This window comes from Rhinichthys klamathensis, unplaced genomic scaffold, assembly GCF_029890125.1.
Source record: "Rhinichthys klamathensis goyatoka isolate OS25496 unplaced genomic scaffold, OSU_Roscu_1.1 h1tg000123l_1, whole genome shotgun sequence".
Lineage (NCBI taxonomy): Eukaryota > Metazoa > Chordata > Actinopteri > Cypriniformes > Leuciscidae > Rhinichthys > Rhinichthys klamathensis.
Genome location: NW_026606660.1, coordinates 7,556,565 through 7,584,182, shown reverse-complemented (window position 1 = coordinate 7,584,182; position 27,618 = coordinate 7,556,565). Strand labels below are relative to the sequence as shown.

The following is a 27,618-nucleotide window of genomic DNA, read 5'->3' as shown; positions in this document are numbered from 1 at the left end:
TACCTGTACGCCATCTTCAAACCTTTGATATCTTCCAGGTCATGGAGACGGACCTCAGAAGGAAAATTAGTAGCATCGAAGAGTTATGTGATCAAGCCAAGAGCAACCTCCAAGATTTCTGCTCTCAGAAGAAGCAGCTGGAAGATTTCCTCACCCAGATGTCTGAGTGGCTGACGGACGTTGAGAGATCTTTGGTGGATTCACCCTGTGGAACAGCTCCTGAAGAGATCTGCAGAGTAAAGGTACAAAAAGTGTGATTCCTTTTATTTTAAATGATACATATCACGATTAGCATCAATCTTCAATCATTTCATATAGAAGTTTTAAAAGCTCTAGGCAGGGCTCGGAAATAAGGACTGGCCAATGACCCAAGGCAAGCGTGAAAGACGCTTGGGACAGAATTGACTGCAAAAACACAAAACATTTTTTTTAGTGATTACCCTTGAAAGCACAGTCTTCAATGAGTTACAGAGTATAAAATGAACTTAAACAGTCGAAGAGATGTGTGCGTCAGGTCTTAAAGTGACAGCAGCCTAATAAACCTGCTGCTGTCTGTGTCAATAATGTTAATCAAACAAAAAAAGACAAAAGGAAAATCACTCATTGCTCTTGACTAAAAAACTTCTTCTGTTGCTTTAATAAGGATTCATTTATATTTAATTTATACAGTGAAGACTAAGCAGTGTTATTTTACATTTGATATTTATTTTTCAATTTCTGTAGTATTTCTTATATGAATATACTGTTAATCTTAAAGCACTGTTTATTTAGTTTGTAACTTTTAAATTGTATTTATTTGGGCTATTTCTTGTCATTTAAATTTACTTGTATTTTCTTGTTGATTGTTTACTTGTTTTTTTTTTTATGTTTGATGTTTATATGAATAGCAGTTTTTTGTCGTGGTGTAAAAAATGTGAAATCAAGTTTTGTGAAATTTCACCGGTATCTAAAATGTTTGTGCCGTGACAACCTTATTTATTAAAATAGAAGATTACATTAAAAAATAAATAAATAAAACAACATATTATAAAAACAGTATAATATATATTTTTGTGGTGGTGGTGCGGCCAGTGAAAATTTTAGCAGGGCTAGTAAAAATCTGAAACACACTAGAAAAATCCTTACCGTTGAGCTCTGTCTAGGGATCCGAGAGAATGGAAAATGGTCAGATAATACTAAATTATGACTGTTTTGCTACAAGAAATCTTGACTAGCATTATAAATGCACTTCAAGAGAAAAAAATTAAAGGTTTTCTATGCATACAATTCATAGGAAATCCAGAAGGAGCTTCAAAACCAGCAGACTAGCATTGACTCAGCCCGAGAAAGTTTGAACACGCTTTGCAGAAAATACCCCTCAGAGGAACTAGCTGGTTTAGGTTCCTCTCTGACTGACCTCATCAAGAAATATGATACGGTCAATCAGCTCTGTGTTAAGAAGCTTGGCTCCATGCAGCACGGCCTCCAGCAGAACTTCAATGGTGAGAATCAGTCTTCCTGAATTAAAATGATCTTTCCTTTGGTTCAGACAAGGACAGACATCGCAGTAAGATTACTTACTGTCCTCTTTGTCGTCTTCTTTTCTCAGATCTTGTGAACGAGTTTCACACATGGCTCTCTGGACAGAAAGACATTGTGAGAGAATGTGCCGACCATTCTGGTGACATGAGCGTGGTGGAACGCAAACTGCAGAAATTGAAGGTACACCTCATCCTACATGTAACTGAGCAGTTTGAAAAATGTTGCCTTAAAGTGTCAAGTAATCTTTCTGACCTCATTGAGAAGAGAAATGCAATGTAAAATGGCAAAATATTTTATAGCTATTTTGAGTGGGATTTGGACCAGTGTGGGTGGCCTTAAAAATGGATACCAAGCAAATGTTAAAATGTCTTAAAGCAACACTATTGATGATTGTGACTGGGCAGAAAAAAACATGGAAGAGTTAACTGGAAAATATTATGTCATTTTTTATGTGAGCTGTAGTGACCTATTATGAAGTACTATTTTTAAATGATCTTTCTAATGATTCTTAGAAGGATTTTTATGAATAGTTGTGCTTTCCCTGTGCAAAAACGTGCCCTCATGATTCTATATAGTGTTGTATATAGTGGTGGTTATGGTTATTAGTGGTGGTTGTCGGGCTTTGTTATGCAGCTGATAGTTAGGATGTTCTCTGCGGTTTCTAGGTGGTTTTTAATAAAATAATCCTCTAAAGTTTTAAGTGGGGTGAGAACTGCTGCTTGGTATCTTTTAATAAAAGATACCAAGACTCTGTTTATTTGATCAAAAATACAGTTACAAATGTGAAATATTAATTTGAAATTCCATTTTATGAAATATATTCACATAGAAAATGTATGTGTCTCATGATCTTTCAGAAATCATTCAATTATGTTGATTTGCTGCTCAAGAAACATTTGTGATTATTATCAATGTTGAAAACAGTTGCTGCTTCATATTTTTGTGGAAACCATGATAAAAAGATTCAGGATTATTTAAAGGGATAGTTCACCCAAAAATAAAAATTACCCCATTAATTACTCACCCTCAAGCCTTCCTAGGTGTAGGTGTACTTTCTTCTTTCAGATGAATACAATCAGAGTTATTTAAAAAAAAAAAAAAAAAAAAATCCTGGGTCTTGGTAATGGTAGTGAATGGTAAATGAGATTTTGAAGCCCAAAAAAGAGTGCATATATGGATTTTTATAACCCATCCATGATAAAAGTAAACCACACGGCTCCAGGGGGTTAATAAAGGCCTCCTGAAGCGAAGAGATGCGGTAAATGGTAGTAAATGTTTAGTTCCTTCTTCAATGCAAGTCTGTGGGATTTTGCATGTTTTATCCGTGGAACAAGCGAAGTAGCGTGGCTTGTGTATGTTTAACACTTAGCACTCATTGTGGAGTCACTTCTCTGTCTCACAGGGAGCTCTGGAGCGAGTGGATGACGGAGACAGCCGTCTAACACTGGTGTGTACAGAGGGCGAGAAGCTTCTTCTACACCTCCCCAAAGCCAGCGCTGGCCAGGTCCAGCAGAACCTCTCCTCTATCCAGCAGGACTGGGACAGCTACGTGGAGCAGTGTAAACAGAACCAGCAGAACCTGGAAGAAAGCGCCAGTCTGCTCAGCGGGTGAGAACTGCTGCTTGCTGGGTTCAATATTACAGCGGCAGATTGTTTGAAATAATTCCTGCGGATAAGCGGCTTTGCTGTGTCTCGACTCTCAAGTTGGCCGGGGGTTATTTGGCCCAAACGCTCTGAATTGAAATCTGTGCTGTGTCTTTGTAGCTTTGAGAGCTGTCTACAGAGGTTGACACGCTGGCTGGAGCGCATGGATGTGAGGATGAGCACAGAGCTGCCCGAGGGGAGACACAGCGATCAGGAGAGAGTGACGCTGGAGCGCGTGGAAGAATTCCAACATGAAGTGCTTAAAGAGAGGTTAGAATATGTTAAACTGACAAATATCAAACTGAATGGAAAATAAACAGCCTTTTTTTTTGCACCTGCTAAATATTAGGTAACACTTTACAATAAGGTTAATTAGTTAACATTAGTTAATGTATTAACTAACATGAACTAGCAATGAGCAATACATTTGTTACAGTATTTCTTAATCTATGTTAATGTTAGTTATTACAAATCCAGTCTTTGTTTGTTCATGTTAGTTCACAGTGCATTAACTAATGTTAATAAATACAACCTTTGATTTTAATAATGTATTAGTAAATGTTGAAATTAATATTAACTAAGATTAATAAATGCTGTAGAAGTATTGTTCATTCTTAGTTCATGTTAACTATTGAACCTTATTGTACAGTGTTACCAAATATAATTTTTAAGCATGTACTGTATACCAATTTGTGAAAATCCTATCCGAAACATTTCATATATGCAAAAATACACACATTTAAATGAATGAATGAATAAATAAATATTAATAATTAAATAACTATCTATTTGTTTATTTATTTAAATGTTTGTATTTTATTTTATTTTGCAGGGAAATATGACCTAAACTGATGTTATTAGCCGGTCTTATGTTTTTTTGCATTGTGAAATTATTTTCATGACAATTAAACATATTTCTTATTTGTAGGAAATGTGACCTGGGCATGTTTTTGTGAGATTTACTCATATTTACACATCTAATATGGACATTTTATAATATATAAGTACTTATAATGTATTGATTGTTTTTTTTAAGTGCAAATAATTTTCCAACCTCTTCTCCTGCAGGGACTCGTTTGAGAGTCTGTGTCAGGAGGCTCAGGCTCTGAGTGAGGGGGGTCACGGCAGCGGGGCGGAGGTGCGGGCGTCTGCACAGCTCCAGCTGCAGCATCAGGCGCTTCTCAAGGCGGCGAGGGAGAGACTGCGCGTGTGTCAGCTCAGTCAGCAGGAGCAGCAGAACTTCGCGGAGACGCTGCAGAGCACCTGGGGATGGCTCAGCGGCGTACAGGAGCGCCTCAATACACTCAACAGCACCAGCGGGAATAAAGAGACTCTGGAGAAGAGATTGGGCCTGGTTCAGGTCAGAAAACAGAGCCATGACACCCATATGAGGACATAAGAGGATTATTTTCTATTTGATATAGTGCGCACTAGGCAGCACTTTAAAAAAAAATTCTTTATACTATTTTATTCAATTATATATTAATGATATTATATATAACTTTCTAATTTAATTTAATTTAATTTAATTTAATTTCAAGTTAAATCAATTTAATTTAATTTCATTTCATTTAAAGTCAATTAATTTCATTTCATTTATTTTCTTAATTTCATTTCTTAATTTCATTACTAGTCTTGTTAGTTAATAATACACACTTTTTTTTTTTTAGATTCTCAAAAATGATATATAATCATTGATATTTTGATGATATTGTTTCAGGACATCTTGCTAATGAAGGGTGAAGGGGAAGTGAAGCTCAACATGACCGTAGGGAAGGGAGAACAGGTGCTGAAGAATTGCAGTAGGGATAAACAGGAAGTTATCCGCTCTCAGCTCAAGAGTCTGAAGGATTCCTGGGCCAATATCCTCATGACCGCAATGAGCTGCCACAGGTGAGAGTTCCTGTCTCCTCTTATGAAACGTAACTTTGCAGAATAATATAATACTCATCTGTGTGTGTGTGTGTGATGCAGTCGTCTGGAGTGGACCGTAGCTCAGTGGGGCTGTTTTCTGGAGAGTAAAGCTCAGCTGCAGCAGTGGATGGAGATGGTGGAGCAGGAGGCCGGAGTGGCTCTGCCCCAGCAGCCCGGGCTAAAAGAGAAGGCCTCGCTGCTGGAACGCCTGCGGGCCATTCAGGCTGATGTGGAGGTCCATTCCTCAGCACTGACCCGCCTGAATGAGAAAGCCTCAGAGATGTATGAGAAAACAGGAGACCAGGCATTCGCTGAAGGACCAAAATCTGAGTTTAACACACAGTTTACCAACATCACAAGTGTCATTAAGGTAAAAATATGTCATCTAAATATAAGCATACAATTCAAACCACCTCCTGTAAGTCACTCAGGATAATACGGTGCGTCTGAAATCGCAAACTGTCTGCGTAGGAACCACATTTAAAGGTGCTATATGTAACTTTTCTTCTAAAATGAATCCTTTTTTTATTGCCTGTGTGTGAGCGGTTGTAATCACACATTACAATGATCCACTTGTCGGGTTTTGCTATTACCTCTGAAGGCCAGTATTCCTATTTCTATGTGAAGTCTCCGGGTCGGATTTTCTGCGAAATCCATCGGATGTGACGTGCATGCGCGCTCCCGAGCCTCTCTCCTTTTTATATACAGTCTATGCGACGGCACTGCAGCTGACGACATGGAGTCTGATAACACCCAAACACGACCTGCCTCCAGCACAACACACACTCCAACACAAACTCCACATAAATCTAAAAAACTAAACAAAACAAAACAAAAAATTATCTGCTGAAGCTCGTCAGGCCAAACGTGAATCGGATCGACTTAGGACGAAAACACGGATCAACATCGGCAGACCTCCGCTATTTTTATTAAGTTTTCAGATATGCTGAAATAAATAATGGTAAAGTGTAATGAAATAGCAAGGTAAACTACAATATGAGACATGAAATGAATACAAAAAACTGTTCCAGGATAACAAAAAGTAGGTCCTTTAGGATGTAACTTTTATTTTATATACTAGATCTACTGTCTAACGTCACTCATCCCACTACTATCATATTGTTTATAATACACATTTCCAGACACGTTCAGTACAGTAATGTTACTTCCTACGATCTTACTGTTACACTGAAATTGTTCAGTCTAGTTCACTAACCGTTTTCGTTATCATATTATACATTCACCTATGTTGACATTGCTGATTGTGAAAGATACACGAATAGTTAGTGAAATGCCTTATGCTAGATAACACCACAAATGTAACGTTATCATGGTACGAGCATGGAGCATTAGTTCAAAGTCAAGCTGATAAAAGTAGCCTATTATTGTAACGTTGCAGTTACATGAGTTTCCAGCATGTTGTGTGATGCTTTCTCCGGTGTGTTGAAAGTCTCAGTGTGGCCGGTACCATGAGTGCTCGCATGAAACATCACCAATAGAGGCCGGTAAAAAATACTTATAGCACCTTTAAGTTTGAATTTACTTTGCGACCGGTAAAAAAGTATGTTCTATATAGTTTGAATAAAGGTAGTATGAATGAAATTCAGACAGACTACATCCGCCATGTTGTTACTGTCACATGACCTACCAGCGTCAGTTGTGTCGCTTCAACTGTTATTCATAAATCCTCTCCCATGTCCTTGGGATAGTTAAGTGTCCATCGAATGCACACTTAGTAGTAGGTCAACTGGGTACTTTTTGGCTAATGTTTTTCGGATACTATGTATTCGCACATTCTACTCTTTTGGCGTACTGTTTTTTACTTACTATATAGAAGGGAAATATTCGATTTCGAACGCAGGAATAGTGTCTGCTAATGCCTTAAAAAGAAAACGAAACGCATTTATGAGAAAAACTAAATATCTAGGGGGAAAAAAATGTAGGATGAGAGTTAATTTCATCCTCTGGGTTTTTATTTGGTCAAGAAAATTAAGCAATATTATTGCTTTAAAATATGTATTTTAGAAAAGTTGTCTTTGAGGCCGAGAAAATTATGTTATGATAAAAGACTATGAAAATAAAATATAATATATAATAATCTGCAATCATGATTTATTCACAAAATACCAGGAACATTTATTAAAAAATGAAACGGTATTAGTTTTCTTTCTTCTGATGTGTTGTATATACTGTCTTGTGCTGTAGAGTAAAGTCCAACAGATGGAGGAGATGGTCAAAGAGCATGAGCAGTACGTGGATTCGGTGCGTGACCTGAATGACTGGCTCACCTCGGCTAAAGAAGAGCTCCAGCGCTGGTCAGATATGTCTGGTGACGCTGCTTCTGTTCAGAGGAAACTCTCTAAAGTCAGGGTACGTTTATTTGTGTTTACTATACTGACACACACTACCGTTTTTTGAAAGAAATGAATAGATTTATTCAGCAAGGATGCGTTTAATTGATCCAAAGTGACGGTAAAGAATTTGACATAGTTAAAAAAGATTTCTGTTTCAAATAAATGCTGTTTTTTTTTTAACTTTCTATTCATCACAGAATCTTGAAAAAAAAAATACAGTATACATGCACAAAAGCATTAAGCAGCACAACTGTTTTCAACATTGATAATAAAAGGAGATGTTTCTTAATCAGCAAATTGATTTCTGATTTCTGAAGGATCATGTGACACTGAAGACTGGAGTAATGATGCTGAAAATACAGCTTTGCCATCACGGGAATAAATTACATTTTAGAATATATTCAACTCGGTAAAAGATATTTTTAATTGTAATTATATTTGACAATATTACTGTTCTGTAACTGTACTGTTACTGATCGAATAAATGAAACCTTGGTGAGCAGAAAAGACTTCTTTCAAATATATATATAAAAAAATTACTGACCCCATACTTTTGAACAGTTGTATAAAATAAGTTTTTGTAATGATAGATATTTTCAGCTGAGCTTTCATATAAAAAAGACATTATTGAATACCATACTGTAGCCATGTTTCCATGTCCAAAAAACATGGTTTAATATAGCGTATTTCCTTAAAATTGGACAGTATCTGTACATTTTTGTTCATTGTAAATTAAATGTACCCTGAAAATTGTGTTATACACCGCACCAAAAACAATTTGGTGAATGATTTACATGAATTTATGAATTTTAACCCTGAATCTGCTAGTAAATTTCATAAATAACTACAAAGAAAGCAAGTAACATTGAATTAAACGTGAAATTTTGAAGTAGATAATGATTTTCTTGTATTCAAGTATTTTCTTGTATAAAACATATTCCAATTTTTTGAGGGCATATGCTCTGATATCTTATCTTATGCACAACAACAACCAAAAACGGATAGTTCACCCAAAAATGAAAATTAGCCCATGATTTACTCCCCCTGAAGCCATCCTGGGTATATATGACTTATAAATATGGGTATTTTTCTTACAAAAACCCATGGCTTCGATTCAGAAGGCCTTTATCAACCCCCCGGAGCCATGTGGAGTATTTTTTTTTATCATGGATGGATGTACTTTTTTGGGCTTCAAATTTTCTCCAGCCATTCACACCCATTATAAATCTTGGATTAGCCAGGACATTTTTTAATATAACTACGATTGTATTCGTCTGAAAGAAGAATGTCATGTACACCTAGGATGGCTTGAGGGTGAGTAAACATTGGGGTAATTTTCATTTTTGGGTGAAGTATCCCTTTAAGGAAGTAAAATGGGTCAGTTTTGATTTTATGTTAACTTTAAAGCATTGTAATTTTATTTTAGGGACTGTTAGACTCCAAGAATCAAGGGCGTGAGCGCCTGACCCGTGTGCAGAGCTGTGGAGCCGCCACACGGGACCACACTTCCACGGTGGGCTGTGAGGTTCTGGAGAGGGAGGAGTCCGGCATGCTCTCGGCCTGGGAACAGTGGGAGCGCGGAGCTAAACACGTGTGCTCTGGTCTGGAGGGCGTTCTATCTCAGATGGCCAACTCAGAGCAGGAGTTCAACAGCTTAGCTGCACAGCTGGAGCAGGACCTGCAGGAGTTCAGCAGCAAGCTGCAAGAGTCACGCATCAAACTGCAGCAGGTGGAGGAAATGACCTCGGGGGAAGAGGCTGTGCAGGGCTGGCAGATAGCGAAGGTAAAGCCTACAGAGCAAAATAATAAAAGCTATATATACTGTATATATATATTATATATAATTGTTATTTTAATGTTGCTGTGCTTAATGTTTTTATGTCTCAGGACACCCTGGAAGCACTGTTAAATGTGGAGCCCATGTCTGACAATTTGAAGTGTCAGCTCAATGACTTGTGCCGGTTCTCCAGAGATCTGGGCGCTCAATCTGAAAGAGTGTCCGCCCTCATTAAAGAATACAACAGGTACGAGAGCTTATGACCAACATTTCTAGGTTTTACAAAGAGACAGACCATTTTTCTTATTGTTAACTAAAAATAAAATGATTAACAATCATTTTTGTTAATTTTAAATAATGCTGAAGTAAAATAAAATATAAACTATTGATAAAAATAGTTTTTTAGCTGAAGTACCAAAATTGCTGAAGCTTAAATAAAAATATATAAAAGAACTTAAAGTTAAATAATTAAAATATATATATATATATATATATATATAAAAATTCGAATTACAAACCCAAAAAGCAAATAACAAAATTTCACGGGCCAAGCGTAAACCAAAAAAAAAAAAAAAAAACTGAAAATATAAAATAAAAGCTATTTCAAAATATATATTAATTTACACCAATAATGGTACATAACTAATACTAAAATAAAACAGACTGACCGAGAATCCCCCAATTATATATGGAAGGAGAGACTCGGATTGATATTTAAAACCACCAATAAGCAATAGTTTGTTTTTTCCCATATAACATGTCAGGGGTGGGCAAATCGGAAATTATCGAAAAATCAATCATAATAATAGACCAGCATGCAAGACAGTATTAGTAAGTCGTGGGAATGATTCGTTAATTCATAGCCACGATATAGATATTTTTCCCCTACGTCTCGTGCGGGGCTCCGTACAAATCCGTACAAAACGTTCTTATTCAGAAGCCCTCATTTTTGCACCCCCTGATTTACAGAAATTGGTCTGGTGCTGGAAAGTAAGGACCCAAATGCAGAGATGCACTTCAGTGTTCTTTGTTTAGATAGAAAAAGTAAGCAAAATACCAACTAAAACTACCCAGTACGGGAAAAACATCAAGGGCCCTATTTTAACGATCTGAAACGCAAGTGTCAAAGCGTAAAGCGCAAGTAACTTTGTGGGCGGATCCCGGCGCTGTTGCTATTTTCCCGGCGGGATAAATGCCTCTTGCGCCTGGCGCAAATCTAAAAGGGGTTGGTCTGAAGTAGCTTCATTATTCATAGGTGTGGTTTGGGCGTAACGTGAAATAAACCAATCAGAGCGTCATCTCACATTCCCTTTAAGAGCAGGCGCTTGTTCTAAATCGGATTCCTATTATAACGGCGGATTTGCCAGGTGCGCGCCAGGAGCGGTTCATAGCCGAGGAGAGCAACGTTCTCGTCAGGGCCGTAAAACACAGAGAAGTGACATTGGGGATGGAGAAACCCACCCAAATTAACTTCTGTTAAACAGGCGTATGATAATTTGGGTAAATGTGTAAGCTTCATGTATGCTTTTACAATAAATTATCTATCTATCTATCTATCTATCTATCTATCTATCTATCTATCTATCTATCTATCTATCTATCTATCTATCTATCTATCTATCTATCTATCTATCTATCTATCTATCTATCTATCTATCTATCTATCTATCTATCTATCTATCTATCTATCTATCGTAATAATGTATGATTTGCAAAAATGAAAACTGCTGCTTAGATGAGAGAATCAACGTGTATGCGCTTGATTATGGCCAAGCATGCGCCCTTAAAATAGCATAATGAACAACGCGCAACGCGCCACTGACTTTAGACTAGTTTTTTTCTGGTCAGTGGCGCAATTGTTTTATAGAACAGCAAAATAGCATGAGGGAAAGTTTGCGCCGGAACACGCCTCCTCTTTGCGCTGAACCGCCCCGGGGAGCGCAAGTGTATTTCTTAGTTAACCGACGTGCGTCTGTGGAGGGAAAAGTCCGCTTTGCGCGGGTGCAAAATAGGAATGATACATGCGTCAGTGTACAAAGTCATTTGCGCCGAGTGCAAGATAGGGCCCCAAGACTTCCAGCACAGCAGGCAGAGCAGGGCTTGAACAAACGACAGGATAAGGGAGAACAGCACACATGGAATGTACAACAACGAGCTGGCACTGGGCAGAGAACAAATGGAGAATAAATAGGAGAGCAAACAATGAGGGTAATGAGGGAGTACAGGTGGGATAAATAAACCAATAATCAGCTAACAAGAGGAGCGAGGCTAAGACAACAGCACATGGCACAAAGAAACAAACAAAACAAGCCATGTGCTCACACAAAACATGACACAAACAAGCAGCAAATAAAAACTCTCACTAACTGTGTCCACACAAAAAATGACACAGAACAAGATAACGTGAAAGGAAGCACATGGCTACACAAATGCCCGGCCAGTGAAAACGCAAACCAGATGCTCGACAAAAACACACAAGGCAAGAGCGCACAGTGAGTGAATAAACACTCACAACAAGAGAATAAGCATAGAGAATGTCTGTCTGAACACCGAGACCGAACTAGACCGATTTCCCTGAATCCGAACACCACACATACGACATCACGCGAAAGAGCACACGGGCCAAGCGTACTCAAAACCAAACAACCACACAAAGACGAGACAATAGTAGTGTTAGAGCTCGGGGACCAAACCAAGAATAAACCAGACCGAAGTGACAGAACCCTGACAGTCGTTTGCATCTTTCTTCTTCACTGTAGCCTCAGTCTCCAGGCGTCCCGGGAGTGTCAGGGAAAGGAGAAGCTCCTGGAGCAGCGGTTCCGTGCTGCTTTTCGAGACTTCCAGCAGTGGCTGGTCAATGCGAAAATCAATACAGCCAAATGTTTTGATGTGCCTCAGAACCTGGCGGAAGCATCGTCCAGTCTGCAGAAGATCCAGGTAAAATTGCATTGATTCATTACGAGTTTTCGAATGAATTCCGTTCCAGTTTGGAACACGAAATATAATTTCTTGCATTAATGAGAGTCATTTTTTCTTATTGCAGGAGTTTCTAAGTGACCGTGAGCAAGGCCACGGCAAACTAAACACGGTGGCAGCCAGCGGAGAACTGCTGATGAGTATCATTGCCAAAGACAGAGTGGAGTCAGTCAGAGCCAAAATAAACACAACCAGAGAAGACTGGAAAACACTCATGACGAATCTGCACCAGAGAGAGACCGCCTTACAGGTGTCCGACGCTATGAGAGATCATTTGATCATAAACAAATGCACACACATCTGTTAATCTAGTGACATCTGTTGAGCCTGAGACTCTTCATTTGGGCCAGTAAACCACCACTCAAAACTATGGAAGCTTGTTTCCGCCAGGGAATCAAAAAAAGAAAAGGTAATTACGACTTTTTATCTCACAATTTTGACTTTACCTTGTAACAGCGAGTCAGAATTGTGAGATAAAAAGTGCAAATAACCTTTATTATTATTTTATTCTGTTGCGGAAAAAAAGATTCCATGCAAAACAGCCATTGCGTAGCACAATAGCAACTATCTGCAACATCTAAAAATCTAGTTGCATTTATTATTCATGTTTTTCAATATTTCTAGCAATCTCAAGGGGTACTTAAGTAAATCATTTAGATCATTAGATCAAAAAACATTGTAATTTCCTGATCTTGCTAATCAATCGTTCTCTCTTTAAACGTAGCATCGTTGACTATTTTGTTCCAGAATCTTCAGTCTCAGATGCGGGACTTTGAAACGAGTGTGGAGCCGCTCCAGGATTGGCTGAATGAAACCGAAGAAGCCGTACGGGAGAGCAGCAGTCGGTTACACGACCTCACAGCCAAGAAACAGGAACTGCACAGGTTACAGGTGTAGTACAACGTAATCAATACCACCTTTATTCACAGCCATTTCCAGAAGAGCCATTCACAAGCATCATTCTAGCTGGTCGGAGTAGTTACGCTTTATGGCATTGCCGCTGAACATGAAATAGCATTCACACCTCATTTCATTTCCATAGTGTGACGTATTTCTCTGTCAAATGGGAAATTCAATGAGAAAAATATGTATACTTTATAATATAGTTGGGCAGAAATTTTATGCATCACAAGTTATTTTGCTTATTTAAAGAAGGCTAAGTTAAATAGCTACTTGGCTGTTGGTTAACATTATGAAATAGCCTACGTGGTCTTGGTGACATCATTCGAAAAGCAGTCTTTTTTAAAGGCCAGCCAAGTTATTTTATTTTGATAAAAGATTATAAAGTGTTATTTTAGTATTATTTATTTATTAATATTGTGAATATTTGATATATTTTTTTATTTTTTTGTCATTTTATGTGCTGTTTAAAAAATATATTAACTTAATATATATTAGTTTATATATATTTTTTTTTAGTAATTTAGGTACTTCAGCATTTATTTCAGTTAGTTTTTAAATTTCCATTTAATGTTTATATTTATTTCAGGTTATTAAGTTTTAGTTTTAAGTAACAATAATTACAACACTGATGTGTGCGCAATGAAACCAGGGATGTGTATTAACAATGTAAGGAGGGTCATTAGACTTTAATGTCAGAATATATGTATAGAAAATGATCAGTACATATGTGATCAAGTGTAGAAAACAGCTGCTTTCATGTCATGCTTTAATCTGCTTTTCTGTCATGCACATTTTCACATCGCTTATCCCCAGTCTTAACGTCTGTGCTGTTCATGTGCTGCCATGTTGCTTTATTAATCATCTGACTAACACCACAGGACTGTGTGCGATGCTTCTGTGTGCTAACGTGCCTGTGCTTTCACAGTCTCTGCTAGAGGAATTAGCCTCTAAGGAGTCTCAGCTGCACAGGTTGAGGGAGAAGGCCCAGCAGCTGTGGGACGGACACACGGCCGGAAAGGGCTTTGTGCACCGTGTCTCGCAGCTCTCAGCTCAGTACCTAGCTTTAAGCAACCTGACCAAGGTAACGTCCCATCTGTCTGCCCGATGGCTACCCGTCCCCAGTGCTGCAGGGGTCGACAGACTGTGTGCGCACATAGGGCTGTGTCCGAAACCTTAAAAATGCGGTTTTATCTGGTATCAAATAAAGATTGGAAGGCATCAAGACACATACAAATCCAATGTTTATGTAAAGGTCTGTCAACATAAAAATGGTGTCTGATGGAGCGGTAAATTAATTTATAAGTTTAAAAGAGTATTTTTATTTTTATTTTCTATTTACCTGTCCGTCTATCCATCTATCCATCTATCCATCTATCTATCTATCTATCTATCTATCTATCTATCTATCTATCTATCTATCTATCTATCTATCTATCTATCTATCTATCTATCTATCTATCTATCTATCTATCTATCTATCTATCTATCTATCTATCTATCTATCTATCTATCTATCTATCTATCTGTCTGTCTGTCTGTCTGTCTGTCTGTCTGTCTGTCTGTCTGTCTGTCTGTCTGTCTGTCTGTCTGTCTGTCTGTCTGTCTGTCTGTCTGTCTGTCTGTCTGTCTGTCTGTCTGTCTGTCTGTCTGTCCGTCCCATCCATCCACTTTACATTTTTAAATTTCAAACATGATTAAAAAAAATCTAAATGTATTTATTTATTTATTTAAACCGAGAAATAAGCATGAAATGTTTGCTTGGATATCTAAATGATATTTAATAATATTAAAACTTGATATAGAGATATCTGAAAAAAAATGTGTGCATTTACAGTAATATGTGCATTTAAATGTTTACGTCAGTGACCTTCGGTTTTGGACACAGCCCACGTATTCTATTTAGGGTGAAGAACATATTTTATCTGAAAACGTTGTGTGGGGTAATTAAGCTCATGAACAGTTATTAAATTTCCCCAAACTATTGTTTTTGATGTTATATTCACATTGTGTTTAGGTTCTCAATTAAGTACTCGATTGTTGCACAAAAAATGATGTATTTCGGGCAGTGTAAGTATTGTTATGGCTTAAAAAAAAAAAAAAAAAAAAAAAAATCATATGGAATAATCATCCAGACCTATAAGTATTCAACATGACTAAAAAGTGCTGTTCCTTTCCTTTTAACACAATGACTATTTCTAATAAGATGCTACCCCTACCAAATAATTGTTATTAACTGTATGTTATGATCATGTATGGATCACGGACATATTATCCTAAGCAAATTATTCACTTTATCTTTGAGAAGTGATTATTTATCCGATTATGTTGTGCCTGTCTGATAGGAAAAAGCTTCTCGAATCGACCGCATTGTGTCCGAGCACCAGCTGTTCTCGCAGGGCCTGAAAGAGCTGCAGAACTGGGTGGCTGATACCAGTCACATGCTGCAAACCTACTGCACTCCCACCGCAGACAAAAACGTGCTGGACAGCAGGATGATCAAACTCGAGGTGACGAACACAGCCGAGAATATATGTCACCATAACAACCATATTTACTTCCAAAATGATAACTGGATGCCACATAAATCAAACGTAAAATTGAGTGAGGTCATGCAACATTAATGTAGCATACTGAATTCTATACTACTGAAATGTTTATTGTTGAATATTGCATACTATTTCGCATACTACTTTTGTAGTGGGCATTATATACCGTGCAGTATTCAGTAAGCACAGGAGTTCGGACCTCATTCTGAACATTGTTTATGGGCATTTGCATGATTTGTATGGGCATTTGATTCCATGGCCCTTATCATGTAGTTTGCATGTAATGAGAGGTTTTTGCATACGTTACCCAGGCTTTACTGACGGCACGTCAAGAGAAGGAAATCCAGCTGAAAATGCTGCTAACAAGAGGAGAGTCTGTTCAGAGGAACACCTCCGCCGAGGGTGTAAATCTGGTCCACCAACAAATCGAGGACCTCAAGGACTCCTGGGATGGACTGCTGTCAGCATCTATTCAGTGCAAAAGGTTAATGTGGTCTTATTAAAATCAGTGCAAAAGCCTAACATAAAAATACACTTGGTTCGTTGATAATTAAATTTGTATTTGATGGGTGTCATAAAAAAGTATATACACTAATATGTAATTTTATGTGGTAGCAGAGAATAGTTTATTTTTTTATTTTATATATGTACACACACACACACGTTATAATAATAAAAAGTTATTTTCATTTGTAAACTTTAATTGCCATAATGTTTTCAAAATGATAAAACATTTTTAGAACATTTAAAAAAATTAGACGTTTTAAACGTTCAGAGAACATTCAGAAATAACGTTTTCATATTTTAAAGGGATAGTTCACCCAAAAGTTACCGTTCTGTCATCTTTTACTCACCCTCATGTTGTTCCAAACCTGTACGAGGTTCTTTCTTCTGCTGAACACAAAATAATATATTTTGAATGTCGTAAACCAGTTGATGGGCCTCATTTACTTCCATAGTATTTTATTTTCCATACTATGGAAGGCAGCGGGAAAATAATTAACCATATTCTTTAAAATATCTTCTTTTATGTTCAGCAGAGGAAGAAATTCATACAGGTTCATACAGGAACAAATTTTTGGGGTGAACTATCCCTTTAAAGGGAATGTTAGCAAAACGTTTTTAGAACACATTTTTGTTAGCTTGGCAAGATAATCTGATTCCATTTCCTAACAAATGAATAATACATCTGAAATCATTGCAAAACAGCTTCTCATTGAGATTAAAACAGAAGACTCAAAACTAGTATATAGCGAACTCTGGAACCTTGTACAGACAAAAAATGGTTGTTATTAAAAAGAGTGTTCTTTGCTGAAGTTGAATTAGCTATTATATTAAAGGGTGTTATGTTTGGGTTCGAACAGTCAACTGGAGGGCGCTCTGTCACAGTGGACCAGTTACCAGGAGGACGTGCGTCAGTTTGTGAGCTGGATGGAGACTGTGGAAGAGACTTTAAACTCTGCAGACAAACAGTGTTCTGAGATGAGAGACAAAACCACCAACCTGGGCAAAGCCAAAGTACGGTGTTATTGTCAATTGTCTCTGAATAATTTGTAACTGTATTCAGTCCTGTCTTACAAACATTCTCCTCATTTCAGTTGCTCTCAGAAGATGTTGTGAGTCACAGCAGTGTTCTGGACGTCATATCCATGAAGGGATCCAACATGGCCGAGCACTATGTCACCCAGCTAGAGATTCAAGACTTGCAAGAGCGCTATAACATTGTCAAAAATAAAGCCCAGGTATAATACATCCCTCATTGGTCACCATATCGAATATTCAGCACGTGTTGATGCACTCACATTTTTCTTCCACAGTGTGCAGTTGCCAAAGCGGAGGAGCTGGTTTCGGCCCATCAGGTGTACCAGAGCAGTCTGCATGAGTTTAAAGACTGGCTGGAGCAACAGCAGGAGAGATTGAGCTGCTACACACAGCTGGAGGGAGACGTCGAGACTCTAGAGGACACGCTACGCAAACTACAGGTCAGAAGACGTCTTGAAGTAGTTATTGTGAGGGACATTATATGCTGAGAAAGTTTGACACCTTATTTGTTCATTTTATCTTTCTTAACTTTGAAACATCTTGCAGGACTTTTAATTTGTCTTTTTCTTTTAATGACTAATGCTTTATATATTAAGTTTTATTTAGAAAAAGTATTTGCCAAATAATTGAATATGTCATTAACAAACATAATGCTTAAGATAAGATAAGTAGTACATAACACGTAGTGTATATTCAAATATAATTATTTATGACAAAATATTAATCACATTTTAGACTGTCTAACTGTTGAAAATGAAATTTTGTTATATATATATATATACAGTGCTGGTCAGAATTATTTGCCCCCTTGCTAAATATGATCAAAGATGGCTGTAAAAAATAAATCTGCATTGTTTATCCTTTTGATATTTTATTTTTTAGTGCAAAAATCAAACCTTTTAAGTGCAAAAATCAAACCTTTTATTGAAGTAAAATAATTGAAAGTGGGGGGAAAATCACATTTTGAAATAAATGTTTTTCTCCAAAACACATTGGGAACAATTATTTGCCCCCTTTTATTAGATACTTTTTGCAACCTCCTTTTTGCAAGATAACAGCTCTGAGTTTTCTCCTATAATGCCTGATGAGTTTGGAGAACACCTGACAAGAGATCAGAGACCATTCCTCCATAAATAATCTCTCCAGATCCTGCAGATTCCCAGATCCATGTTGGCGCTTCTTCTCTTCAGTTCAGCCCACTCGTTTTCTATAGGGTTCAGGTCTGGGCACTGGGATGGCCATTGCAGATGCTTGGTTTTGTGCTCAGTGACCCTTGTTTTTGGATCACTGTCCTATTGGAAGATCCAAACATGGCCCATTATAAGATTTCTAGCACAGGCTGTCAGGTTTTGATTTTTTTTATCTGTTGGTATTTGATCGAATCCATGTATCTGGACAAGATGTCCAGGACCTCTGGCAGAAAATTAGGCCCACAGCATTAAAGATACAGCAGAGTATTTCATTTTACACATGGGGTACTTTTTTATCCCTGTGTGAACCAAACCCAAACCCTCTTTTTTGTTTTGTTTCATCTGACCATAGAATGTTTGAAAATTACCTGCCACTACAGGAACTTTAAATGGGACAGGTTCAAGCCATCCCTTGGAAGCCCCGCTAGTGGACCTGGCCATCTGGTTTAAAATTACTGATGTGCCATTAGAAATTAGAAATGTCATTATTAGCCAATACCGATGTGATCTACAATATATATATATATATATATATATATATATATATATATATATATATATACGTATATATATATTTTTTAGTTTGTAATTATCTGCTGAATAGTTTGATCACTTGGTATTTTAATATAAATATGCATTAGAGAAATAACTAATATCCGTCTCCAGGAGCTGCAGGTGCACTGCACAGAAGGTCACGCTCTGCTCAACGCGCTGCTGGTGACCCGAGAGCAGGTGATTCCCTGGGGCGTCCCGCAGTTAGAGGATCGATGCTTGGAGACGGTCCAGCAGGAGTGGGGCTCGTATCAGGCCCGGCTTGGTGAGACCAGATCTCACCTCAACAGCGCTCTTGCTAAACTCCGGCAGATTGAGCAGAAGTTCCAGCGGCTGGATAACTGGCTCAAGGGGATGGAAACTAAAGGACAGTTACGCTCCGGCCGTCGCTCTGACAGAGGAACAAAAGAGGCACAGCTACATCTCCTGAAGGTTGGCTTCACTGAAAAAAAAAATAGTGTAGGATTTACTTAGAAATTGCTAGTAAATTTCACAAATAGTCACAAAGAAACGACAATTAACGCATTGAATTAAATGTGATATTTTGTAGTAGAAAGACTTAAAGTTGTATTTTCTTGTAAAATGCACACCAGTCATTTTTGTTTTATTCACAAATTTGAAAAAAATATTTTACATCATAGTTACCATAAATCTGGATTGGTATGCTAAAGGTCATAGGTTCAAACCCAAGATGAGGTTTATTCACGAAACCTACAGTTGCTCTAAGAGAACTGTTCCAGTAGAATATGTCAGTGATATATTGTTGTGATTTGTTTCTTCAGGGTTGGCATGAGGAGGTGCTGGCCTATCAGGAGGAGATCGAGGGTCTCAGTGTCCTGGCCCAACAGGTTTTAGAAGAGATGCCCATAAGCAGCAGAGTCAGTGCTAGAGCCACACAACTGACGTCCCGCTATCATGCCCTTCTGCTACACCTGCAGGTACGCTTTAAACACACATTTACCTAGCCAATTTAATGAAGACATACCATAAACCTTCTATAAAGTGTTTATAAATCTAATTGTAATCACCTCAGACTAATCCTAACCCTAATAAACAGTATTTATTCTATTTATGAATAATCTTTCCAAGAGGGGTTGTGTGAGATTTTGCTAAACGTAACTTTTTGAGGCAGTTTTGTACCCAAAGTATAGATAAGTAAACCCATAAAAAAACATTCAAATGGCTATCTAAATGGGGGCATATCATATAATTATTTTGTTTTTAAATAAACCCATTTTTAATTGTGAAAGACTAACCTTAACTCAAACCTTGCCCCTAAAAGACATTTTTAGAATTAAAAATATATATAATTTACTTACGTTATTTAGCACTCTTTCCTTCAAGGATATTTTTTTTTATAAGTCAGATTTAACTCATCTTTTGGGATATTTTGCCTTGTAATGATTTGAAACACACATACTATAAATACAGCACAAGAGTTACAATGCTGAATTGAACTATTCATTTTATATGTGTTTACAGGACACTATCAAGCAGCTGAAGGAGGAAATGTCCATTATTGAAGAGTCCCAGAGTGTCTTTAGGACCTTCTCTGATTGGTTGAGCACAGCACAAAAGAACTTCAGTAGTGTGACCACTACTACCATTGATGTGGTCGATCGTGTTTCCATGGAGAAGAAGATGAAAAAATTAGAGGTTTGACAAATATGATCTTTTATTATTAAGATAAAGCAGCTTTATACTTTAACGTGTGCAAGTTTACACTTTTGTTCAAAAATGTGCAGTGATGCAGTCAATAATTTTTTTTGTTGACAAAATTAATACTTATATTCAGTAAGGATGCATTAAATTGATCAAAAGGGACAGTAAAGACATTTATAATGTTACAAAATATTTCTATTTAAAAAAAAATGTTGTAATTTACTATTCATCAAAGAATCCTGAAAAATTGTATCATGGTTTCCACAAAAATATCAAGCAGCACAACTGTTTTCAACATTGATGATAATAATAAGAAATATTTCTTGAGCATCAAATCAGCATATTGAAGACTGGAGTAATGATTCAGCTTTGCAACACAGGAATAAATTACATTTTTTAAATAGTTCTTTTAAATATTACTGTCCTTACTGTATTTTTGATCAAATAAATGCATCCTAAGCACAAGAGACTTTTTATATAAAATAAAAAAAAAATCTCACAGACGTTAGTGCATATCCTCATATGAAGTTTTTTTTTATGCCTCAGGCTCTGCAGGGTGATATGGAGCTGGGTCACACCTTCCTGAAGACCATGCGTGAAAAGACGGATCGTGCCATGACATTCCTGGAGGAACCTGAGGCAGAGCAGCTCAAGGAGGAAGTCGACACCCGACTCTCCCAGCTGGAGGCGTTGATCAGAGCTCTGCGGTCAGAGCTCAGTGCCACAGAGAAATCGATACAGCTCTCCAAAGACTTCCTGGACAAATACAAGACTCAATCACAATGGCTTACAGAGACAAAATCACTACTGGCGTCCCCTGTGGAGCCAAAGGCTGAACTTTACCAAAAAAAGGCTCAGCTAGCCAAATATAAGGTAATCAAAACAGAGATTTTTTGTGAGAGAACAAAGACAATTGCAGTGAATTCATTACAATGTTTTATAATGAGTTTTTTTAGATCCAAGTGGCCATTAATAGCAACATTCAGAGAGTGAGGAATGAACAGGAACAACATGATAAATCACTTTTGTATGAGCATGAACAATTATGCATAGTTTCTAATACAGCCGTCTTCAGAGAGTCATGTAAACCCTTTTCTATGTCAAATGCTTCCTTCGTCTGCTTCTAGACAATCCAGCAGACCATCCAGTCCCATGGGTCAGCTGTCAAATCGGTTATAGAGAAGGGAGATGCACTTCTTGAAACGATCCGGGACCCGTCTGTCAGCGAGAACATTGGCAAGTTGAAAGCCGACTATCAAGACTTATGCAAGGATGCCAAGGTATGGTCATGCATAATACAAGACCCTTTGAAAACGTCTCTCTGCTACCTGTGTTCCATGCGTTTTGCTGGTCTGTTGTAGGTTCATGTTCGGAGTTTGATGGAGAGCGTGAGAGAGCATGAGGACTATAACAGTGAACTACAAGAAGTAGAGAAATGGCTGTTACAGATGTCTAGCAGGCTGGTCACTTCTGATTCCACGCAAAGTGGCAATTTAGAGACGGCCACACAACAGCTAGCCAGACACAAGGTGTGTGCACTGTTATTATAGCTATTATTTATATCTTCCAGACCATGAACAATAGCTTTGCAGCATCTTGCAAGCCATAAAACTACCATAAAAATAAATAACAATCCATGCAGAAGTCACATAAATAAAATCATAGTCTGTTTCCTTTTGTATCACCTGGCATATTGCACTGTTATATTCATATATTTTAGATACATATGCATAAACATATTTCGTTTGTAACTACTGACTTAGCTTCTTTTTTGTCAATTCTATTTCTGATTTGACTTATTTCTTCTCAGGCAATAATGGAGGAGATAGCTGGTTTTGAGGAGCGTTTGACCAGCCTGAAGGACAAAGGCGAACGTCTCACCAGTAGCTGCACAGAGCAGGTGCAGGCCAAGATCAGTCAGCAGATCCAGGCACACCAGCAGGGAACCAGAGACAGTTATTCAGCTATCTGCAGCACGACTCAGCGTGTGAGCACTCCTGCTAATAAAGGATTGCATTATCAGAAATGTCGCCTTGTTTATTTCTTAGTCTAATGTTTAACGTTTGGCATCATCAGGTGTATCAGAGTCTTGACCGTGAGCTCCAGAAGCACGTCAGCCATCAGGACACCCTGCAGCAGTGTCAGACGTGGCTGTCCAGCGTTAAAGAGGAGATCCATCTGCAGACGCAGACTCCTTATGGCCTTCAGGAGGCTCTGAAACAGGTAGATGCCACAGAGCAGGAGAGTGATTCTGTGCTAACTGTTACAAACCAGCTTAGAACAAATTTAGACAAATATCATATAGATTACAATTATAGCATTAAGGTTTTAACATATATATGTGTTTTTCATTAAGGTAAATATATATATTATTTTATTAAAAAGGGAAGTGCATAGACATTGTTTACAGCACTTGTAGAGCTATTGTATTTATGTTGTTATTATTTTTTTTTGCACATGTTTGTTTTAATGATATTTAATTACATTTTGACTACTTACTCCACAGGTGAAGCACTTCAGGGCCCTACAGGAGCAGGCCAGTACATATCTTGACCTGGTTTGTTCAGTGTGTGATTTATCTGATGAGTCTGTAAGGGCTACAGCTGCCAAAATACAGCAAACCAAAACAATGGTGAGTTTGATCACGCAGACTTAACTAACGATGTTTTGGGATGTAAAATGAATCTAGTTATTAATAATATGATTGATATTGTCAATTCTACAGATTGAGGAGAGGATGACCATTTCTCAAGAGCTGTCAGATAGCTGGAGGGAGATTAAAGAGCAGAAACAGGAACTCGCAACACTTTTCCAGGACATGGAACAGCAATTGCAAAGTCTCTCCAGGAGACCTGCGGAGCTGGAGCCCAAGATTGCTCAAAACATGCTTGATCAAGCCAAAGTAAATATATGTGTCTGATCTCGATTCATGTAATGTTTCTAAAACTAGTCTCTAATTTTAATTTAATTTTAAAATAAAACATATTATATTATATATCTATATTAGGAATATACTGTATATATATTGGTAAATTATATGTGGGTTGAGAAAAAAAGTTGGCTATGATTTTATTGCTTTATTATTTTTTACCTGTCCTGGCCTTGATTATATCAGCAGAACGGGGACAAAAGGTGAATGTTTTAAATGTGGAGAAAGTTATTACATTTTAATAACAAATTATGACAACAGACATTTTTATTTTTAGAATAATGTGCACCTATGAATTCTGCACAAAAATACCAGGGAGATGTATTTATAACGTAAAAGATTTTCATTTCTCATCTTGTCTCTCTTTTTATGCTTGTCTTTTCTTCTGTGCTCATGTTGCCTGTAGGAATTTGGCCAGCACCTTCAAAGCAGACAAAGCACTCTGACTAAAATGACAGAGCTTGTGAGTAAGCTGACCGAAGGGAAGGAGTCTCCTGAGCATACAGAGATTGGTCGATTGAGTCATGCATGGCTGGAACTGTGTCATCAGGCTAACAAACTGCATGCTCAGAGAGAGGAAGATCTGCAAAGGACTAAAGAGTATCATGACTGCATCAGTGCCATGGAAGCCCTCTTTGAACAGGTGTCCAAGGAATGGGATAACCTGGCCAGGTAGACCTTTTATTCAGGATTTAGTGTAAATGTATGTGTATTGCACTTTTAATAAGTGCTACATTGAAAGTGTCATTTGAGACTTACATTATTCTTTCATGATTTTGTAGAACTGATGCTGAGAGTTCATCTAATCATTTGGAGGCTCTTCGGAAACTCTCTGTTGTTCTTAAAGAAAAGATAAACACCCTTGATGACCTCAAAGAACAGAAGCAAAAAGTAATGTACCACTTAAACCTGGATGACAAAGAGCTGGTGAAGGAGCAGATCGGCCACTTTGAGCAACGATGGGCCCATCTAGAGAGCCTCATTGAGAGGAAGATCCAAGACTCCATTGTGACCCTTGAAGACATGGGCCAAGTTGAGGCCCGTTTGAGGGAAGCTCGCGAATGGGCAGAGGAGCAGCAGCCTGCCCTGTCTGAAGCCATGAAGATGAGTCCTCCACCTGAGCTAGCACAGAGTTTCCTCTTTGACCATCTCACCATATGCAGTGAACTGGAAGTCAAGCAGCTTCTGCTGGCACAGGCTATGAGCGATGCAGATAGGGTTTTAGCACATCTTGGGCTAAACGAAAGGCAAAGACTGCAGCAGCTCATCTCTGAAACTCAAGCAGAAGTGGAGTCCTTGAGCATCAAAGTGGCTCAACGTAGGAAACACCTAAGCAAAGCCTTCACTGAGAGAACCCAGTTCCTGTTGGCTGTGAATCAAGCTATCACCTGGGTCCAACAGAACGAGAAGAAAGCACAAGCCGAGGATTATATAGCCCTACTTCCCGATGACTTATCTAAGCAGGTGAGGACATGCAGGAACATCCAGAGTAGCTTGAGGGCCTACCAGAGTGAGCTGACCTCCCTGTGGTCCCAAGGTAGGGATTTGATGAAAGATGCCTCTGAAGAAGAGAAATCAGAGATGTTAAACAAGCTCCAAGAGCTGCAGAATACCTTCGAGGTTGCTCTACAGAAGTGTAGCCAGAGGCTTCAGGAGCTGGAAAAGGTATTGGTGACTAGAAAATATTTCAAGGTAGATCTCGAGAAGATATGCCAGTGGTTGAAGCAAGCTGATATTGTGACCTTCCCAGAGATCAACCTCATGAATGGAGATGCAGAATTAAGCTCGCAACTTACAAAATACCAACAAATATTGGATCAAGCCATGGAATATGAGAACCTTCTGCTAACTGTGCAAAGAACAGGTCAAGAAATACTTCCCACTCTGAATGAAGTCGACCATTGCTACTTAGATGAGAAATTGATTGCTCTTCCTCAACAGTACAATAATATTTTAGGACTAGCCAAAGAGAAACAAGAGAAAATACAGCAAGCCATTCTTGCCCGACAGGAATATGCCTCCTTTATTGATATCACCCACAAAGCACTTAAAGAACTTGAGGAACAGTTCTACAATTTGGGGACGCAGTCTGTCAGCCTTAAGACTGAGGAAGTTGTCAGTCTTCTGGCAGATTATAAAGCCCTCCTAGAGGAGTTGACCAATCTCGGACAAGCCGTCAGTGAGCTTAACCAGAAGAAAGAGGGATTTCGAAGCACTGGTCAACCTTGGAGACCTGAAGAAATGACTCAACTTGTTAGCCTTTACAACGGACTCAAAAGATTGATTGAGCAGAGGGTAGAACATCTCGACGACACCCTGGAATCTTTCGAGGACCATCAAGCCATGGCTATGCAGGTTGATTCCGAGCTAAAGGCCACCAAAGAGCAACTGGTGAAAGTTAATGCAGAGACACAGTCAGCTGAGGAGAGATTGAAAAACTATCATTCCCTGGCCGCTAGTCTTCAAGGTGCCAGTTCTCACCTCACTCGACTCATGGAGCAGATGGATAACCTGGTATCCCACATGGATACCGCTGCACACGAGGCTTCAAAGCAGCGGGTGACCTCTTGGCAGGAAGAGCTTCAGTCATTACAGTCAGCTGTTGGAGAACTAATTGTGGAGTGTGAGAACAGGTTTGTGCAGAGTAAAGACTTTGAGACCGAAGTCAATCGGACCTTAACTTGGCTCCAGCAAATCAAAGATGAACTTGGCTCTGAGGTGGTGGTAGACGTCAAGATTGAGAAAGTTCAGGAGGAAATCCGGAAGCAACAGATAATGCAAGAGGAAGTGCAGTCGAGGCTGAGGATAGTGGCAGCTCTTAGCACCAGAGAGAAGCAGAAGTACACCAGTGCCAATGAGCTCGTTCCCGCTCACGTGGACTCAAGTCTACAAGAGATGGCCAAGCTGGAGGCTGATGTTCAACGTGCCCTGAGCTCTAAACAGGCAAGTTCTATTGAAACCATCAATTTAACCAAGACTATTAGTTAAAGCACAAGATCCTTGCATACTTCTTCACCGTTATGTTGTGTTTTAGATACTGTGCCCCAACATGGGATTCTGGTGTGCCTACAAGGCCTCTTAATTAGCTAAGCCAGCAAGAGTTCCTTAGTGCCTATTAAATGGTTACCCTACCCTCCTTTAAAAATAAAGGTTCTTTATTGGCATATATGGTTCTATGAAGAGCCTTAAATGTCCATGGAACCTTTCTATTGTTCAAAAGGTTCTTTAAAGTGGAAAAAGTTCTTCACACTTCGAAAAAAACTTTCTTTTAAGAACTGTTCCATGAACGGTTCTTGGGGGAATGGTCCTTCTATGCCATATAAAACCTTTTGAAACCTTTATTTTTGATAGTGTAGCTTACTATTAACTAATGAATCCAAATGTTTCTCTTATAGATTACATTAGAGCAAGCTCTTGGCTTGTGTCAGAAGTATCACTCCAGAATGCAAACAGCATGTGAGTGGCTGGAGGATGCGGTGGGCTTCTTGCAACAGGCCAGTCTCGGGGTGGATGTGGAGAACTACGAGGAGTGTTTGAGGCAACAAGAAGATATCATGGCCACTGAACAGGAGTTCCTGGGTGTTCTTGAGGAACTGGAATCGTTGCCACCTCAACTTGAAAACCTGGTCAACTCTACATCCAAAGAGCAGCTTCGACTTAGTGTGGAGTCTGCACAGCAGAGAGGTGTGGAGGTCAGAGACCAGCTGCAGTGCCACCAAGACATTTTAAACAGGTACAGTTTGGATCACAGCAGTTTTCCAGAACATTTGAGCTCTTAGATATATTAAGGGTTTGTTATTGTAAATTGACCCAAGTTTGATGCCAATGAAGACTACTTATTGTAGTTATAATGTGACCTTTTCAGCTGTGTTGCCCAGTGGAATTCATATCAGGAGGCCAGACAGACAGCCATTGAGCTGATGAATGAGGCAGAGAAGAAGCTAACAGAGTTTTCCACAGCCAAGGCTGCAACGGGCCAGGAAGCTGAAGAGAAACTCAGGAGTCATAAGGTAAGTTAAGTATGCCATATTGACTCTCTTTCTTGAGAAAATAAACTTATGCAACTGTCTACATGATGATAAACCAATTTAAAATGTCTTCATCTTTG

The 27,618-nt window shown here is 38.5% G+C and overlaps 1 protein-coding gene across 1 annotated transcript in view; it reads left to right on the top strand.

Annotated features, from left to right (window-relative positions):
- syne1b (spectrin repeat containing, nuclear envelope 1b) overlaps positions 1-27,618 on the top strand; it is a 150,828-nt gene that overhangs the window by 72,758 nt on the left and 50,452 nt on the right. The window contains exons 45-78 of the mRNA XM_056256044.1: positions 39-242; positions 1,274-1,481; positions 1,589-1,701; positions 2,924-3,129; positions 3,286-3,435; positions 4,234-4,525; positions 4,886-5,058; positions 5,140-5,449; positions 7,285-7,449; positions 8,860-9,216; positions 9,321-9,457; positions 11,970-12,147; positions 12,254-12,436; positions 12,934-13,077; positions 14,015-14,170; positions 15,432-15,596; positions 15,947-16,119; positions 17,000-17,153; positions 17,234-17,377; positions 17,453-17,617; positions 19,034-19,351; positions 19,702-19,857; positions 20,402-20,575; positions 21,128-21,454; positions 21,709-21,861; positions 21,943-22,110; positions 22,392-22,568; positions 22,658-22,804; positions 23,088-23,213; positions 23,307-23,483; positions 23,917-24,182; positions 24,293-26,453; positions 26,906-27,243; positions 27,376-27,520. Coding sequence (XP_056112019.1) covers positions 39-242; positions 1,274-1,481; positions 1,589-1,701; positions 2,924-3,129; positions 3,286-3,435; positions 4,234-4,525; positions 4,886-5,058; positions 5,140-5,449; positions 7,285-7,449; positions 8,860-9,216; positions 9,321-9,457; positions 11,970-12,147; positions 12,254-12,436; positions 12,934-13,077; positions 14,015-14,170; positions 15,432-15,596; positions 15,947-16,119; positions 17,000-17,153; positions 17,234-17,377; positions 17,453-17,617; positions 19,034-19,351; positions 19,702-19,857; positions 20,402-20,575; positions 21,128-21,454; positions 21,709-21,861; positions 21,943-22,110; positions 22,392-22,568; positions 22,658-22,804; positions 23,088-23,213; positions 23,307-23,483; positions 23,917-24,182; positions 24,293-26,453; positions 26,906-27,243; positions 27,376-27,520 — 8,610 coding nt within the window. The remainder of the gene's footprint in view (positions 1-38; positions 243-1,273; positions 1,482-1,588; positions 1,702-2,923; positions 3,130-3,285; positions 3,436-4,233; positions 4,526-4,885; positions 5,059-5,139; positions 5,450-7,284; positions 7,450-8,859; positions 9,217-9,320; positions 9,458-11,969; positions 12,148-12,253; positions 12,437-12,933; positions 13,078-14,014; positions 14,171-15,431; positions 15,597-15,946; positions 16,120-16,999; positions 17,154-17,233; positions 17,378-17,452; positions 17,618-19,033; positions 19,352-19,701; positions 19,858-20,401; positions 20,576-21,127; positions 21,455-21,708; positions 21,862-21,942; positions 22,111-22,391; positions 22,569-22,657; positions 22,805-23,087; positions 23,214-23,306; positions 23,484-23,916; positions 24,183-24,292; positions 26,454-26,905; positions 27,244-27,375; positions 27,521-27,618) is intronic.